The 20078-nt window shown below is 41.9% G+C and overlaps 1 protein-coding gene across 1 annotated transcript in view; it reads left to right on the forward strand.

Annotated features, from left to right (window-relative positions):
- Positions 1–355: 355 nt before the first annotated feature.
- Positions 356–20078, forward strand: part of LOC141117008 (putative N-acetylated-alpha-linked acidic dipeptidase) — a 381126-nt gene continuing 361403 nt past the window's right edge. Inside the window, exon 1 of the mRNA XM_073609573.1 lies at positions 356–687. Coding sequence (XP_073465674.1) covers positions 685–687 — 3 coding nt within the window. The 5' untranslated portion in view covers positions 356–684. The remainder of the gene's footprint in view (positions 688–20078) is intronic.

Raw genomic sequence — 20078 nt, forward strand, 5'->3', positions numbered from 1 at the left:
CGGGAGCGCGCCCGCAAGGTAACCCCCCAGGAGAGCGCTTCTCCTAGGGGGTTATCTGATGCGGGGAGGAGCCGGGAGAGCCGCCGAGGGACCCCAGAAGAGCAGGTTCGGGGCCACGAGCTGCACAGTGGAGGTAAGTATGACATGTTTGTTATTTAAAAAAAAAAAACCCTGAACCTTTAGTGTCCCTTTTAGTTGACTATACTTTATGCAATGAACGCTTGATAAAATTAATAATAGATTCAGTTGAGTTTTAAGGACTTTAGGAATGTCTTTCTAAAGTACATAATTCTTTTTTATCTTGAGGATAGAGCGCTCATGTTCTAATAAAGGTGTGTCACCTTCAGTCATAGTAAAGTATAGTTTAATTGTGAAATCTGACTTCTATTCCCTGGCTGCCTCCTCCCTGTTCACCAATCCATTTCATTGCGGACTCGTCTCCAGTCAGCTATCAGTGCTGCAATCTAATAGCATGTCCTGAACTTTGGCTACATTAGTTGGGTAGTAATAAACACTAGAGAAAATAAAAGTGTTCATCAATCAATTACTAAGAGACCAGCAGAGGTGACTTCAGGGAGAAGAGGAGCCAGGAGCCACAGCAGAGCAACTGAGAGCCTGGGACAAAGACGAATTTACTGGACTGGCTGGAGGAAATCACATCTAGTGTTAGGAGACCTACACTGAATGGTATTTACTACTTACAATTATCCTTTTTTATATAAAGTGTAACATATTACACAGCAATTGCATATGCTTTGACTTTATAAAGGTCATCATTTTTAGAATTACAAATTATTGGAATATAGCTGCAGCATTGTATGAACAGTCTAAACTGAGTTTATTTATACTATTCTACTATAGCGTTCCAATAGTATGTTATTGTTTCTATTACTGCCACAATTACGTACATCATAAATTAACAATATCACTTATATTTCCTATAAAGAAATACAGAAGCTACCATTGCTGATCTGCTTCTAAAAATGCTATTTGCCTGGCTATTATACTAATCCAGTGGCTTTAGTACTTTGTGGTTCACTGATCCAGAACAAGTATGAAGATCAGGAAAGTTAGAAAACCTTTTGGACATGTTTTCTCTAGTTTATTGATCCAACGTATTGAAGAGAGAGTGAGAATTACAGTCAGGCAACTTTCATTTGCAGAAAAAAAAGTGTGGTCACATCCTACATTTAAAAGGCCTCGTTGACATAGGTGTACTTATCCACTTCAGCCCCGGAAGAATTGGCTGCTCAATGACCAGAGCATTTTTTGCGATCCGGCACTGTGTCGCTTTAACTGACAATTGTGCGGTCGTGCGACATTGTACCCAAACAAAATTGATGCCTTTTTTTCCCACAAATAGAGCTTTTTTTTGTGGTATTTGATCATCTCTGCGGTTTGTATTTTTTGCGACAATTTTGAAAAAAAAACACAATATTTTGTACTTTTTGCTATAATAAATATTAAAAAATGAAAAACCAAAAAAACTATTTTTTTCCTCGGTTTAGGCCGATATGTATTCTTCTACATTTTTTTTGGTAAAAAAATTGCATTAAACATATATTGATTGGTTTGCGCAAAAGTTAAACACGTTTACAAAATAGGGACATTTTTATTATTTATTTTTTTACTAGTAATGATGGTGATCTGCAATTTTTATCGTGATTGCGACATTATGGCGGACACATCAGACACTTTTGACACATTTTTGGGACAATTGACAATTATATCATAACTATTAGGAACTCACGATCTGTCTCTCCTCACAGAACAGGGATTTGTGTGTTTACACACACACGTCCCTGTTCTGCCTCTCGTGCCTGTGATCGCTTGTGGCTGGCGGTCATCGCGACCGTCGACCATGAGCATCAGCACCCCCGCAGTGCAGCGGGCACGTGCGTCTACTATCCCGCTTAAAGGAGCCGACATATAGCTTCAACGGCTCACCGACCTGCCACAGTATAATGACAGCGGCTCGTAGGCAAGTGGATAAACATACATTCCTGTGAGGGCTGTTTGCTCACAGTGGATGCCCAGGTGTTCTGTGCATCCATGTGCAGGCAGTCCTAATCATTAGGATACAGTGACTGTAAGGACACCGCCACTGCTCCCATTTTGACATTCTGGTGCTTGAACTCACACTGTCTGCATTCAGGGACAAGCACTCGCACAGATGTCAAAGTAGGAGCAGCTGCTGTGTCCATGCAACCAATGAATCCCAATTGAAATTAATGGGACTGCCTGCATGGGGAAGCACGGAACACTTGTGTATCTCATGCCCTTCACACAAAAGTACATTTAAATACGGCCAGGGCTATTTTTATCAGAGAATAGGTGCAGGTACTCCCTGCTTCACCCCTTGTTTCCATTCCCTACCCACCTCCGAGCATGATCCTCTGCAGTCAGGAACAATAGATCCCCCAAGCAACAACAGATTTCCTCCAACAACAATAGATCCCCCAGCAACAATAGATCCCTGAAGCAACAACTGACCGCCTCTTCAGCAACAATCAATCCCCCCAGCAGCAATAGACCCCCCCAGCAACAATAGATTCTTCTCCCCCCCCTGCAACAATAGACCCTTGGCAAGAAAATACTACCTCATAACCCCTCTAGCAAAAATAGACCCCCAATGTAATAATACAGTAGATCTCCAAGCAGCCAGCAACAATAGACCCCTCCCCTAACAGTAGATCCCTCGTAGAAACAAGTGAACCCCAGCAACATAAGATCCCCCAGCAACAATAGATCCCCCAGCATCCAGGATCAATAGACACTCCAGCACACCCTAGCCCCCTGTTCAGTGCTGGAGGTACCGGAACTACATTCCCCCACGCTCCCGGTGAAAAAAAGCCCTGAGTACGCCCATGTGAATGAGGCCTAATACCTTTTAGCTCAGCAGGTAGGGGCAGCAGGGCATGTCAACATGGAACTGTCTCTGTGCACGCTAGGCAATACTTATCATGGTGGGCTGATAATCGTATCTGCACATATGCAAAGCTTTATCTTTGTATGTACATTTAATAGGCTCAGTACACATTTGGTTCTTTAAAGGGCACCTGTACCTGCCATTGATGATTCCATTTTAAAATTCTAGTTGCTCGGATGTCTCTGGTTCTAGTACTTTGACCCATGGGACGAGTAGAAAGAAAATTAAAAAAGAAAAAGAAAGAGGATGAGAGGGGTGAGTGGCACTACCTATGTGCCAAATAGTAATCTACCAAATCACTCTTTAGTGCCTATGTAGTTAAAAAACACAGTGATAATGTGATAATGATTACAGCAAAGTGGTAGTGTGATAATTATGATAGCTCGCCTACACCAGTAGGTAAATGCTAAAGCCCTCTGATTGTGTGCACCAATCCTACACAGGAAAGCTTATCACTAAAAATTTAATCACCCTTTATAAATTAGTGGATCCCATAATACTGTGTACAAATGATATTGAATCCTCTCCTTATATCAATGCATATAAAATCCAAACATAAGTTGCATGACAGTAGAGTGATCCTCTGCTTATAATAGTACATATAGTGTCCAAACCCTAAAATTCAAAATGTATGTAAACCCAGAAAACAAAAACAAAAAAACAGAAAAAAAAAAAAAAATCGCACCAAAATTAACAAATTGCACCAAAATGCAATTTATCGCACTGTATATAAAAAACACATAGGTGCATTCATATAGTGTCCAAACCCTGAAATCAAGATGTATGTAGACCCAGAAAGCAAAAAAACTAAAAGAATGCAAAAAATTGCACCAAAAAAAACACAAAAAAATGCAAAAAAAATCGCTCCAAAATTAAAAAAATCGCACCAAAATGCAGTTTATCGCACTGTATATAAAAAAGCATACGTGCGTTCATCCCAGTGAAAGTAACAGTTCGTGCTTAGAAGAATTGTAGCAGGTGACTTTAGTGCTCACAGAATCTTGACAGGTGACTTGCATCCTCCCCCTCAAGGGTCCCCACACACCAGCTCCTACTACCCCTACAGGGGTAATACGCATGTAACTCCTTAAGGTAAGCAGGTAACCACTGGTATCAGCCTCTGCAGTTCCTCGAGCAGCCTTGGGGTATCCGTGTTTTAGTAAATGTAAATATTCATAATCCTCATAAAAAAGAGAAATTGGCTCCCATAGTGCAATATTTCCAGAACATCCGTTTATTAAAAAATTGTAAAAATATATAAAAGCAAACAGACAAAAAATGCAGTTCATGCAGCGTAATTCCTAATCCCATAAGGGGCTGCACTTGCCGGTACAGAGCATAAGGCGACCGAGCTATGGTTGGGCAGCGTGCACTCCACCTGCGTTCCACCCACTCACTCAGTTTCCTGGAAGTCACGTGATGTGCGTAGTGATGCCGTACGCGCTTCGTCATAGATGTCTTCAGCAGCGCTGGCCTCCCACTGCACATCACGTATTTTATAAGAGAGAGTGGCTGTAAACCCCACCCACTTAACTCCGAAGTGGAAAGGGAATATACCCAAGGGTCAACTGCTCAGGTTGCAGAGAAACTGTGACACAATAGAAGACTTCCAATTACAGGCTGATATCCTAATTGAACGGTTCCTTGAAAAAGAATACAGGTGAGAAAATCTGGAAAAATTGAAGATTAATATAGCGAGCATGGACAGAAACACTCGCCTTAATAAATCAATTAGAAAAGAAAACAAAATGGAGATGGCCTTTATTACAGGGTTTAATACTCAATACAAGGTCTTTGAGCACATCCTGAAAAAATACTGGCCTATATTGAAGGAGGACCATGTCCTCTCACAAATATTGCCTAACAAGCCAAAGTATGTTTATAGGAGAGCACCTACCCTTCGGAACCACTTAGTCCACAATGTAGTCAATCCACCTAGAACAATTAAAATCTTTCCAGAAATGAAGAGCTTCTATAAATGCCAGAGGTGTCTGGTATGTAGAGTGAGCAAAAAACAACCTCGCAAAAGGGAAACCTTTAAGTCAAAAGTTGACCATAGAGAATACTGGATAAGGGAACAAATTACCATACATGTCGCAGCACCCATGTTACTTTTGTTATTGAATGCCCGTGCCACCTTCAGTATGTGGGCAGAACCACCCGCCCACTTTTTGTACGCATATGGGAGCATATCAAAAACATACGGAAGGGCTTCCCGAAACACAATCTATCACGCCACTTTGATGAGGTACACCACAGGGACCCCACTGGGTTAATTTTCTACGAGACTGACCTCATCAGAGATCACTGGTGAGGAGGAAATAAAACCACTTTAGTATCCCAAAATGAAACAGCTTGATCTACCGGTTGGGGTCCCTTACCCCAAAGGGCCTCAACCTGGACATAGACCTCAACTGCTTTATAGCTAATCCTTGATTCTGGTATATTGCAGTACACTTTAGAGATATGTATATACGTCTGTCTATCCCCCCATGTTAACTATATCATTCGGGGCGCTGCCCCTAGTTGAGGGGCCCTGTTATTTATACTAGTTAGGGGTGTGTAAAGGGACTTTTTAAGCAGGTGGAGGATTGGATGCCCACTCCACATCCCTCAGGTACTGTTTGGGATGTGATTAACCCCTATCCTAGACCATGGTATTACATTTATCATGGGGTATACAGGAATGCTGGCCATCTGTGCTGACCATTATACCAATCATGGAGGGCCCTATTTTAGATGGTTTACTAATATTATGCTCACCCAGCATGGGTGAGTGGGTGCTCTCAATTTTACCTCCTATGCTGAAGTGTTGGGATTATATAGAGGGCCTACCACCATGCCCCCCTTCATGTAGTGCATGTCTTGTGGTGTGGGTTCCAGAGTTATCAGCTGGTGCACACGCCCAGTAGGTTCAGTTTTAAAATGTATTATTTTTTTAAACATTTAACTCACAGATTTTTACAACATTATATGGCCTGCCCTCCTGGTACCCGTAGTCAACCCCTCTTGCTTTAAGGGTCTGGGTAACCAGCTGATTGCAGGTATGCCAGTTAATTGCTGAGCTAGGTTCAATAGGAAACTATCTGTATCTGCTGTCCTCTGGATTAGGTGATTTTATTTTTATTTTTATATTTCTATATGTATTTTTTATTTTTATTTTTATGTTTAACTTCATTTTCATTTTTTATCTCTATTTTCACTTTTATCCTTTAATCTTACTCTGTGCCACTTTTTACATCTCATGGTCCAAAGTAATTAGATGAGCGCAGATATGCTAGATGGCTATTTAGATTTAGGTTTACTGGGTAATATCTGGATTTACTCCCCTTCTAGGTGAATATATCTTTAGCCACTAGGGGGACCCTGGAGTAATTAGTATATACTGTATATCAATGGTATAAACTTACCTTATATTGTTATAAGGTCTGGTCTCTGTATCAATTTACTTATGCTTATGATTTTTTATGGTGTTATCAAGGGAGAGCGGGTTTAATACTATTCACCTCCACCTGAAACCATATTATATCTGGGCCGCCCCCGGGTGGGCACCTACTTAACATTGTTTTGTAATGTGTGGGATTCCTGTTTCCAGTATTAGCTGGGCGGGTCGGAGTTAAGTGGGTGGGGTTTACAGCCGCTCTCCCTTATAAAATACGTGATGTGCAGTGGGAGGACACCGCTGCTGAAGACGTCTATGACGAAACACGAACGGCGTCACTACGCACATCACGACTTCCAGGAAACTGAGTGAGTGGGTGGAACGCAGGTGGAGTGCACGCCACCCACCCATAGCTTGGTCGCCTTATGGGAGCCAATTTCTCTTTTTTATGAGGATTATGAATACCGTATTTATCGGCGTATAACACGCACTTTTTTCCCCTTAAAATCAGGGGAAAGTCGCAGGTGCGTGTTATACGCTGATCCCCTGAGCTGCACAACTCAAAAATCGCCGACCGCGATTTGAAAATGGCGCCGCCGGCGCCGAAATACACAGAGGCGGTCCTCGGCTCTTTCCGGCGGCTCTCGTTCATTTTCGGCTCCACTCGTAGTCCCGAGCGGAGCTATCCGAACCTACTCGGCTAGGTTCGGATAGCTCCGCTCGGGACTACGAGTGAAACCGTAAGTGAACGAGACCCGCCGGAAAGAGCCGAGGACCGGCTCTGTGTATTTCGGCGCCGGCGGCGCCATTTTCAAATCGCGGTCGGCGATTTTGAAGACAGGGGATGGGAGGCAGCACTGGGGGAAGGCTGCACTGGGGGAAGGCTGCACTGGGGGAAGGCTGCACTGACATGGCTGCACTGACATGGCTGCACTGACGAGGCTGCACTGACGAGGCTGCACTGACAAGGCTGCACTGGGGAAGGCTGCACTGACAAGGCTGCACTGACAAGGCTGCACTGACAAGGCTGCACTGACAAGGCTGCACTGACATGGCTGCACTGGGGCAAGGCTGCACTGAGAAGGCTGCAATGATGGGCATTTAAATGTAAGTTTTTTTCCCTTCAACTTCCCTCCTAAAAGTTTTTTTCCTTAAAATTCCCTCCTAAATTGGGGTGCGTGTTATACGCCGGTGCGTGTTATACGCCGATAAATACGGTATCTACATTTACTACAACTCAGATATCCCAAGGCTGCTCGAGGAACTGCAGAGGCTGACACCAGTGGTTACCTGCCTACCTTAAGGAGTTACATGTGTATTACCCCTGTAGGGGTAGTAGGAGCTGGTGAGTGGGGACCCTTGAGGGGGAGGATGCAAGTCACCTGTCAAGATTCTGTGAGCACTAAAGTCACCTGCTACAATTCTTCTAAGCACGAACTGTCACTTTCACTGGGATGAACGCACGTATGCTTTTTTATATACAGTGCAATAAATTGCATTTTGGTGCGATTTTTTAAATTTTGGAGCGATTTTTTTGCATTTTTGTGTGTTTTTTTGGTGCAATTTTTTGCATTCTTTTTGTTTTTTTGCTTTCTGGGTCTACATACATCTTGATTTCAGGGTTTGGACACTATATGAATGCACCTATGTGTTTTTTGTATACGGTGCGATAAATTGCATTTTGGTGCAATTTTTTAATTTTGGTGCAATTTTTTTTTTTTTTTGTATTCTTTCTGTTTTTTGGTTTTTGTTTTTTGTTTTCTGGGTTTACATACATTTTGAATTTAGGGTTTGGACACTATGGGGTTGATTTACTAAAACTTGGAGAGTGCAAAATCTGGTGCAAATGTGCATGGGAGCCAATCAGCTTCTAACTTCAGCTTGTTCAGTTAAGCTTTTACAAAAAAACTCTGGAAGCTGATTGGTTTCTATGCAGAGCTGTACCAAATTTTGCACTCTCCAGGTTTAGTAAATCAACCCCTATATGTACTGTTATAAGCAGAGGATCACTCTACTGTCATGCAACTTATGTTTGGATTTTATATGCATTGATATAAGGAGAGGATTCAATATCATTTGTACACAGTATTATTGGATCCACTAATTTATAAAGGGTAATTACATTTTTGGTGATAAGCTTTCCTGTGTAGGATTGGTGCCCACACTCAGAGGGCTTTAGCATTTACCTACTGGTGTAGGCGAGCTATCATAATTATCACACTACCACTTTGCTGTAATCATTATCACATTATCACTGTGTTTTTTAACTACTTAGCCACTAAAGAGTGATCTGGTAGATCACTATTTGGCACATAGTTAGCGCCACTCACCCCTCTCATCCTATTTCTTTTATAATTTAGAGCCCTCTTACGGGGGGGCTATTTGGGGAGGCTGCAAACTTCATACACATCCTAAGCACAGACCCTCTTAACCTATTTACTAGAAAGAAAATTAAGTTAGTACAGCTAATCTGCATTCTTGTGGCCAATGACTCAGAGAACACTGGATCCAGTAAAATTTTAAGTAAGCCATAACTGTAAGCCAGCTGTCCCTGCTACCAAACAATTCTCTAATGATGACAAATCTTCTGCTGAAGTCTGCTGGGAAACTGACACTTCTGGGAGTGTAGCTCTCCCGTGTTCTCCGCCACTCTCACTGGTTACTCTTGCTGGCTTCCATATCATTACTGTAAACTATTTTGCACATTGTTCCGTACAAGATCTCAGATGAAGCCTATTAGTGTATGTAATCTTACAGACTTCAGTAAACTGCAGACATGCTTTTTCTGGGTTCTTCCAAAGTCTTTGTTTCACTTGCAGAAAGCACAAGAAACCACAAATACAGGTGATTGGCAGGTAAACAGTCAGTTATAAAAATTTTTTAATTTTGCAAAGTCCCGGGGCCCCTGAAGCCCAATGGTGACTTCCAAAGTTAAGGACAGCTGACATCCTTCAGTGTAGAGGGGGTTAAAAGGCATAGTGGGTGCAATGTGAGACTAAAAATGTGGTGCTAAAAAATGAAAATTGAGGCTACCTGAAACAAGTAGTTTCTCTCAAAAACAAACATGTGTGAATATTAAGTAAACACCATGAGGCGAAATAAGGGAAGTCATGTTGTGCAGCAGTGAATCACATACTATAGACTATCATCAGGTATTACATATAATATAAATAAACATTATATATTTATAGATAAGTGTGAATATGTGAATAAGCATATATATATATATATATATATATATATATATATATATATATATATATATATATATATATATATATATATATATATATATATATAGTTCAATGCAAGAAAAGTGCACACCAAAAAATTAAGTGACTAATAAAAAGCAAAAGCATGAATAAAACAATGTGTGAATAAGTGACAAATGGCAATATAAAAGTTCCGAAAGATGGTGATAATTGGGAGGAAGGACTGAGGGAATATCTTCAAATAAAATCAACAATCTTCAAAGTAGATAAATTCGGTGGTGGGTATACACCCAGGAGTGCTGACACCATCAAAGGGACAAAGGGAGAATAAGGTACCCTTACCGGGAGTGGTGGACCCAGCTCACCATACGGCGGTGGGTCAGTAAGGCGTAGTATCAGAGACTTGAAGAGGAACTCATGGACTGGACTCCACAGTGAACCCTCCGGCTGGATCTCAAAGACGCCAAACAAGGGAGATGGATGAAAGATGGCCACATCAGCCAAACCGCTATCGGCTTCCTGGGAGCTTTCTTCAAGCTCAAAGGGACATCAGGAGGTATGTGGGGAAAATAAGGAGTCTCCACAGTGTAAATCCGTATGTTGGGATTTATTCGTATCAAATAAAACGGATATCCAAAAATAAGCAGTTAGAATGTACAAATAAAACAGCAGCAAAAGTGGAAAAAGCGCAGTAAAAGTGCCCAAGACCGGCGTATTAACATAACGCGTTGCGTCTTAAGAGACTTCAACTGGGGTATATGTCGGCCGTTCACCTACTGCGCTATATATATGTATAAAATGTATCGTAATTACAAGCCTGTGTGGCTACTTCCCTGTTCGGGTGTCTCGTTTGTGTTCCAATGGTAATGACGTCAAATGGTGGGACGCTTCCGTCTCGAGCGTCATGACCGTCCTGACATCAGACGTCACGGCGCTCCATACAACTAAATGGAATAGGGAAGTGCGGCTGGTGAGGTAACAGTAACCAAGCCTCCATCTGAGCGGCCAATAGTATCCATGTCTCAAATCACGTGATCACTATGTCGACTCCCACACGCAACTTAGTAGCAAATTACGGAGATATGCACAAAGCTATAAAATCCCCGATAATGCTGATCAAAGGAGTGTATATATGGGACAACAGACAGCGCTCATCACAGGGAAGCGGACAAAAGTTACTAATACATAAAATAAAACATATTACCTATATACCGCATGTTAAAAAAACATCATATAGGGATGTAAATAGTGGCCAATAATCCGGTACTGAATAATAAATGAATAAATAATCACAGATAATATCAAGGAAAACTACAACATATATACCCAACGACCAGAGTGCATCTTATATAGAAAAAAGGCGATCCAGATTGGGTATAAATCTCAAATGTATGTGATACATATGAATATAGAACACGTTATCAAAAAAGTTTAGAGACATGTCCAATGTAAATGGAATATAGTATCTCCTGCATATATAACGAGATACAAATGCAGTATTGAGAATATAAAACAATAAGGTAAAAAAATAATAAGGTAAAAAAAGGTTATTTCAAAATGAGTAGAGGTAGAGGGGGGTAGGACAAAAGCAATAATGATAAAATTAAATACTGTATAATATTATTGCAACCACAGAGGTATATAAAAGATACAAAACATGTCTATAATAAAAAGGAATAGAGCTAGAGGGTACTGAAAAACTCTTGAATACCTAGTTTGTATTCCTTGAGGACACTGGTATAGGGGCATATATAGGTATCAGAAGGGGTGAGGGTGGACATCTATGTAGAAGTGTAGATGGGGAGATCAGGCCTTATTAATAAAGGCATTGAGATCCCAATCCATGTTTAATCCAAACGGTTTATAGCTTTTTAACTGGTATATCCAGAAGGTCTCTAGTTTAGAAACATCTCTGAGATTAGATTCACCCCTCCAATGTGGGCAGAATTTATCGATCACTTGAAAGCTGGTACCTGCAGGGTTTTGATTGTGAAACTCTAAATAGTGTCTCGGGACACTATGGTTAGTTCGTCCCTTTTTAATGCTAGTAATATGTTCACCTACCCTTGTGGAAAAAGCACGTATGGTACGTCCCACGTATTGTTTCCCACAAGGGCAGGTGATGAGGCAGACAATATATTTAGTGGCGCAGGTCGTGAAATGTTTCATTTCATATTCCATTGATGTAGAAGTGGATCTAAATGTTAGTGTTTTTCTGCATCCACAGATGTTGTGTATACACACCTTGCATTTACGGCATGGATAGTATCCTTTCAAATGTCGAAAGAAATGTGGAATGGAGGGTGGGTCAACGACATTAGGCGCAATCTGTCCACTTAAAGGGAGGGCACCCCTATAGGTAATACCAGCATTGTCAGGAAGAAGGGGGCCCAATAGATGGTCATTTTTCAAAATGTTCCAGTGTTTGTGAATAATATTTTTAATTTGTCTGTGTTGTACAGAGAAAGTGGTAAGAAAGGACCATTTGTGTGTAAAGTCTTGTCTAGATTTAGGTTGTTCAGATATTACGGTATCTCTATCTATTAGTGATATTTGTTGGATCTCTTCATCTATATCAGAGGACTGGTAACCTCTGTCCAAAAATCTTAATTTCAGTATGTCTGCTTGTGTGTAAAAATCTTGCAGGTCTGTGCAATTGCATCTGATTCGCAAAAGCTGGCTGCGAGGTACAGACTTAAGCCAAGCTAAGTGGTGACAGCTGTAGACCGGAATGTAACCATTCCGGTCGGTGGTTTTGAAAAAAGTTTTAGTTACTAATTGGTTATTGGATATAAAGATCTCTAAATCTAGAAAATGTATACCGGAATAACTGGCCTCATAGGATAACTTAATTCCGATATTATTGGCATTAAGGGTGGTCATGAAATCCTCCAATGAGCTCGGATCTTCCTTCCACAGGAGGAGGATGTCGTCTATGTACCGAGCCCAAAGGACAACTTTGGGTCGGTTAAGAGCATAGACGACATCCTCCTCCCACTGGGCCATAAAAATGTTTGCAAGGCTGGGGGCAAACTTAGCCCCCATAGCAACGCCTTTGCATTGAAGAAAATATTCGTTGTTGTACCAAAAATAATTGTGTTTGGTAGCGAAGAATAAAAGGTCCATAATAAATCTCTTTTGGGTAAAAGAGATATTATTATCTCTGCTCAAAAACAGTTCAACTGATGACAGGCCCCGATCATGTGGTATACTTGTATATAATGAGGTGACATCTGCTGTAACCAGAAGTATGTCCTCACTATAATTAACTTGTTGTAATAAAGAGATGGTATGTCTGGTGTCTTTCAAATATGAAGGCAGGGTTTTGACTATCGATTGGAGGTAGAAGTCAATATATCGCCCTATGCGGGAGGTTACCGAGTCTATGCCGCTGATGATGGGGCGTCCTGGGGGGTGAATGGCATCTTTATGAACCTTGGGTAAGTAATATATTATTGGGATACGTGGTGTGACAGGTATAAGATAACTTTTTTCTTTCTTGTCTAGAATGCCCAACTGAAATCCAGTGTCAACTAAATCCACCAATCTACGCTTGAAATCTAATGTAGGGTTTTTTGGTAGGCGTACATAGGTTTGTGTATCACTTAGAATCCTAGTCATCTCTGTATGGTAGTCCTTTTTGTCCAACACGACAATGCCGCCGCCCTTGTCGGCCGGACGTAGAAAAACACTAACATTTAGATCCACTTCTACATCAACGGAATATAAAATGAAACATTTTACGACCTGCGCCACTAAATATATTGTCTGCCTCATCACCTGCCCTTTGCTACTAAGTTGTGTGTGGGAGTCGACATAGTGATCACGTGATTTGAGACACGGATACTATTGGCCACTCGGATGGAGGCTTGGTTACTGTTACCTCACCAGCCGCACTTCCCTATTCCATTTAGTTGTATGGAGCGCCGTGACGTCTGACATCAGGACGTTCATAATGCTCGAGATGGAAGCGTCCCACCATTTGACGTCATTACCATTGGAACGCAAACGAGACACCGGAACAGGGAAGTAGCCACACAGGCTTGTAATTACGATAATTTTTTATACATATATATATATATATATATATATATTTATATATATATATATATATATATATATATATATATATAGCGCAGTAGGTGAACGGCCGACATACACCCCAGTTGAAGACGAAACGCGTAGGGTTAATACGCTGGCCCTGGGCACTTTTACTGCACTTTTTCCACTTTTGCTGCTGTTTTATTTGTACATTTTAATTGCTTATTTTTGGATATCCGTTTTATTTGATACGAATAAATCCCAACATATGGATTTACACTATGTGGAGACTCCTTTTTTTCCCCACATACCTCCTGACGTCCCTTTGAGCTAGAGGAAAGCTCCCATCTCCCTTGTTTAGCGTCTTTGACATCCAGCCGGAGGGTTCACTGTGGGGTCCAGTCCGTGAATTCCTCTTCAAATCTCTGATACTATGCCTTACTGACCCACCGACGTATGGTGAGCAGGGTCCACCACTCCCGGTAAGGGTACCTTATTCTCCCTTTGTCCCTTCGATGGTGTCAGCACTCCTGGGTGTATACCCACCACTGAATTTATCTACTTTGAAGATCGTTGATTTTATTTAAAGATATTCCCTCAGTCCTTCCTCCCAATTATCACCATCTTTTGGAACTTTTATATTGCCATTTGTCACTTATTCACACATTGTTTTATTCATGCTTTTGCTTGATTTTATTAGTCACTTAATTTTTTGGTGTGCACTTTTCTTGCATTGAACCATATATATATATATATATATATATTATATATATATTATTCACACTTATCTATAAATATATAATGTTTATTTATATTATATGTAATACCTGATGATAGTCTATAGTGAGTGATTCACTGCTGCACGACATCACTTCCCTTATTTCGCCTCATGGTGTTTACTTATTATTCACACATGTTTGTTTTTGAGAGAAACTACTTGTTTCAGGTAGCCTCATTTTTTATTTTTTAGCGCCACATTTTTAGTCTCACATTCCCATTACAATTAGTCATATTGTTGTGTTGGCAGCTTTTGTACTATAGGTTGGCGCAGTATTTTATACCTTTTTATTTGCGATTTTGACAACTAATACTGCAGCCTCCCCTCACATATCTAATTACACCCATCCCTATCCAATATGGATGTTTTTGATTATCGCACTAGTCGCTCGTTTAACACAGATGGAGTATTTGTGGTTCTTTTTTTTGCCAAAAAACAATTTTTATTATAGATTTTAGTGATACAGAATAAAGGAACATAGAAAATCACAAGCATTGTTCAGTGTATCCATAAGTGGTATTAAGCGTGTATTCTGTATGACTTAGCTGGTAATAGTTCCTATGATAAACAGGAAAGCAAATGTAAATGTAATCTATCTAGCTGTCATTTTTTCCATCAATTCTACATCCTTGATTCTAGTGTATAGATCTTCAGCGGAGGGTGGAGTAATGCGTTTCCAGTTTAGGGCTATTAGGCAGCGTGCTGCCGTGAGTATGTGTCGTACTAATTTCTTGTATGGTCTACAAATTTTTAGTGGTGATAGGCCCAATAGGAAAAATTTTGGAGTCGCTTAGACTTCGGTTTCTAAGAGGCGGGCAAGGAGGTGACTGACCATCTCCCAGTACTGAGCCAGTAGTGGGCAGGTCCAATACACATGTATAAGAGTGCCTTTAGCTTCTTGGCAGCGCCAACATTTATCTGAGCTATTAGGGAAGATTGTGTGTAGCACATCTGGAGTCATGTACCAGAAGTAGAGGATTTTGTATGAGTTTTCTTTATATAGCGTACACATTGAACTCTTCGCTGCTTGGTTCCATATTGTCTGCCATTGTGCTAATGTAAATTCTTCCCCCCTCTTCTCCCACTTGAGCATGTAATAATGTTTACCTTGCTCCTCTAGGGAGATGGCATTCAGGATCTTATAGATTCCTGATATGAGTCCCCTCTGCGAATTACCTGCTAGAATAATGGTTTCAAACGGGGATGGGGGTGAAAATTGTAGGTTCAGGGCTATAGATAGTGCATAATGTCTTATTTGTAAATATCCATAGAATGCTTGTCTTGGTAAATTATGCTTGGTCTGCAGGTCTGAGAAGGACAGGAGCCTGCGGGATCTAGGATCTACTATATTCCCAAAATGGAACAAACTCCTAGAGGACCAGGGGTGTGACATCTGATGTGTGAGACTATCTGGCACCTTGGGGTTACACACAAAGGAAGTCAGGGTCGATTTCTCCGAGATTAGCTTATTAGAATGAGCCAATGTGCGCCAAGTCCTCTTTAACATGGACATGGTGCCCAGGAGGCGCTCCGGAGCTACGTCCGCATCCACATTCCATAGTAGGTTGTTTGAGTGTATTGGGGCTAGCCATAATTTTTCGATCTCTGTCCACTTATTGTATGATTTTTGTGTGAACCATGATGCCACAGCTCTCAGCTGTGTCGCTTGGTAGTATTTGATTATATTCGGGAAAGCAAGACCCCCCTCACTGCGTGACGCCATCAACACCGTTTTTGAGATCCTATGTCTTTTGTAGTTCCATACATAGTGAAGTAAATCTGTTTGAAGTTTTTTCAGATGCTTGAGTGGTATGGGTATGGGGAGTGTTTAGAACAGATATAATAGCTTCGGGAGAATGGTCATTTTTATTGATGCGATTCGCCCTAGTAGAGATATATGGTGTTTTTTCCATTGAAGTAAGAGGGATCTAATAGTGCTAAAGAGAGGGGGGAAATTCTCTTGGTACAGGGTGTTAACTTTTGGGGTGATTGGTATCCCTAGATATTTCAGGGCGGTTGTTTGCCAGTGGTAATTATAATTGGATTTTAAAAGTGCCAGCTCAGCTTCAGGGATGTTAATGGGTAAAGCTTCTGATTTTGAGGCATTTATTTTATATCCTGAGAAGGTGCGGAATCGGTCCAACTCAGCGTGTAGGTTCGGGAGGGATATGTGCGGTTGAGTCAAGGTGAGTATTATGTCATCTGCAAAGAGGGAGATCTTAAACTCCTTATCTCTGACCGTTATTCCCCGTATGTTTAAGTTATTCCTAATAGAGGCCGCTAAGGGTTCCACGCATAGCGCGAACAACAGGGGTGACAACGGGCATCCCTGCCTTGTGCCATTTGATACTGTGAATGATGTTGAAAGTTCAAACGGAGTCCTGACCTGTGAGGAGGGGTTAGAATATAGGTGTTTTATTGCCCGCAAGAAAGGTCCCAGGAAGCCCATATGGGTCAATGTGGCGAACAGGAACGGCCACCCCAGGCAATCAAAAGCTTTCTCAGCGTCTAGACTTAGTAGCATAAGTAGCATCCCTGTTCGCCACTTCCACCAGGTCTATCACTTTTCTAGTGTTGTCACCCGCTTGCCGCAATGGTACAAATACTACCTGGTCTTTATGGATTAATGATGGTAAAATCATATTCAGGCGATTGGATAGAAGTTTAGTGAAGATTTTTAAGTCAGAATTTAACAACGCAATGGGTCTGTAGTTTGCGCATATAGAAGGGTCTTTATCCGGTTTGGGAATCAAGGTAATGAAGGATTTCTGCATTTCCAGGGGAATTTGGGTGTCTTGGAGGAAAGCACTGAACAATCTGCGAAGATAGGGGAGCAGTATAGGGAGAAATGCTTTATAGTATTCGTACGGGAAACCGTCCGGGCCCAGGGCCTTATGGGACGGCAGGTTTTTAATAGTAAGCTCTATTTCCTCGTCAGTAATCTGAGCATTGAGTGCTAACAGATCAGTTGGTTGGAGATGGGGAATTCCACTTTGTTCTAGATATTGTTTCATCGTATGGGTCAGGACAGTAGAGGGAGGGTTGCTGGGTATGTCCGGGTTGTTGTAAAGTTTTTTGTAGAAGTCCGCGAATGTGCGTGCTATGTCTTCGGGGTGTGTTAGCATCTGTCCCATTTTGTTTTTAATTTGGTTCGGGGATTGCATATGGGACCTCTCCCGTAATTTGTTAGCTAAAAGAGAGTGTGCCTTATTCCCCTTGTCGTAGAACCTTTGTTTTAGCCTAGTCAGAGCTTTCTCTACCTGTCCCATAGCTAGATCACGAAGAGTTGTGCGAAGATTAGTTATTTTCCTTAGGTTAGATATTGTGGGGTTTGTCTGGAGCTGATTTTCGAGAGTTCTGAGTTCCCGTTCCGCTTTTACTTTGGCCGCTATGGCGTCTCTTTTTAGTGCCGATGAGGTCGCTATGCATTTACCTCTAAGGACCGCCTTGTGGGCCTCCCAAAGTATAGGGAGTGAAACTTCCTGGTTGGAATTTTCCTGGAAATAGTGCTTGAGTGCTGAGGTTAAATCTGCTAGGGTTGGTTGGTGTTGTAGGAGGAATGTGTTTAATCTCCAGTTATATGGCCTACGGACAGGGGTGCCTAGGTCTAATGTGATTAAGATGGGTGCATGGTCCGACCATGAGATAGGGCATATTTGCATCTCGTGTGTCAGTTTTAGGGTGTAATTATTAACGAAAAAATAATCAATGCGGGTGTGTGCGATGGGGAGCCGAGTAGAACGTATATTGTCGGCCTTGTGGGTATAAAGCCCTCCATGCGTCAAAGAGCGCATACCGTCTAGTAATTTGCCTGAATAATCTTGAGTCTCTATGGACCCTAGGTGATGGAGCTTGGGGGGTTATCGTCTGGCGGTCTGCAGTGATCGACTGAGTGAGGTTGAAATCACTTCCCAAAATAAGAACTTTGGGAGTGGATCTAGATATTTGCGAGAGTACCTTGGACATGAAGCTATGTTGTTTAACATTGGGGGCGTATAGTGCACACAATGTCACTTCTTGTGTTTGCCAGAGTCCTTTCAGAATAATGAAGTGGCCGTTAGGATCACGATATTGGGTCACGCAGGTGAAGGGAGCCCCTCGCTTAAAAAGTATGGCTACTCCAGCTTTTTTACGACTACCCGATGCGACATATATTTGGGAGTAATATCTGGATGCGAATGTAAACGAGCCTTCCTTATTATAATGTGTCTCCTGGACCATAACAATATCAGCTCCTGATTGTCTAAACTCCCTCAGCGCCAGATGTCTTTTCCTATCGGAGTTGAGTCCGTGTACATTTAATGATAGTACCTTAGTCATGGTGGTGATGGATAAATGTGTGGGAGTGTACGCTTACCTAGTAGTGGATTGTCAGCTGTCGAAACCCCAGGTTCAGGGTAGGCACCCTCCGGGAGGAGACCAGGAATCTTCATGCACATATCCATGCACGAAATAAGATGGCTAAAGAGAAGGAAAGAAAGAGGGGATTGGGGAGGGGATAGAGGTACAGTTAATGCACAAAAATAACACAAAGTCAACCTTGTTATCCATCTATAAACGGCCAACAGGCCTAGACTAGAGCGGACCCCAGTGTGTGCTCCCATCCCCACCCCGAATAGGGCGGACATAGAGGCACACCCAGGAGCCCGCGTTCTGTCAACGGTAAGTTCTCAAACTGTGAACAGCCTAATACTGTGCACCAGTATCCAACCAACGCAGGTTAGAAACAGACAAACGAAGAAAAAGGGGGGAGGGTGATAGACAATGGCTTCAATGCCTTTCCTCTCGGGGCTCATCTAGAACTAGCCCTTAGTAGTAAACTATAGTTGGGCGTAGGGGTATAGTCACGTAAGATGTTCTAGGGGACTATCAAACCATATGCTAACTAAACATTTCTGTTTACTGAGTCTAGGTACTCGAGTCTCTGAGCTGTATGCTGTTGTAGTAAACGCAGTTCAGCGGCCCTTATGCTTGGCTGGTTTATGTTGAGTATCAGAGTTCCTAGGCCGGTTGGATGCGGGCACCTTTTGCCAGGTAGCAGGTGGTGGTGGAGGGGTAGCAACTATGTCCCATTCTGGTAGTTGTGGAGCTGCTATCTCAAGAATGTCACAAAATGTGCGAAGATCTTCTGGGTATCGCAATACAGTGGATTTTCCTTGATGTTTTGCTGTGAGGCTAAAAGGAAAGCCCCCTCGGTAGATAATGGCTTCTTTCTGCAAAAGTTGTAAGAGCGGTTGAAGGAGCCTACGTTTCTGCAGGGTTAAGCACAAAAGGTCCGGGTACAGTTGTATCTGAGTGTCCGCATAGGTTACTTTGCGTGCCAGGCGCGCCTGCCGCATAATTTCCTCTTTAAGAGGGTAGGAGCTGATTCTACATATAACGTCTCTTGGTTGTATTTGTGGTTCTTAATACCGATTCAGAAGTAGGAGGCATGTTTTTGAGGCTGAAGAACCTCATGGTCTCTGAAATCCACCTACAGTGGGATATAGCGTTCTTAGAACAGTACTGTAAGGAATGCATGGTCCCCCGTGGTTTGAGGTGGGACGTCCATCCCCAACAGGGAGATGTTGAATTAGAAGCGTGATTTCACTACTTTAATGAGGCAGAAATTTCTTTACTGCAATTCCTGACTGAAAAGAAGCGTACCAGGGCTAAAAATATTGACAAAGAAATTAAAGATATTAAAGACAAACTCTTACCATACAAATCTACATCTGAATACACTACACTTTCCAC

This window comes from Aquarana catesbeiana, linkage group LG13 (assembly GCF_042186555.1).
Source record: "Aquarana catesbeiana isolate 2022-GZ linkage group LG13, ASM4218655v1, whole genome shotgun sequence".
NCBI lineage: Eukaryota > Metazoa > Chordata > Amphibia > Anura > Ranidae > Aquarana > Aquarana catesbeiana.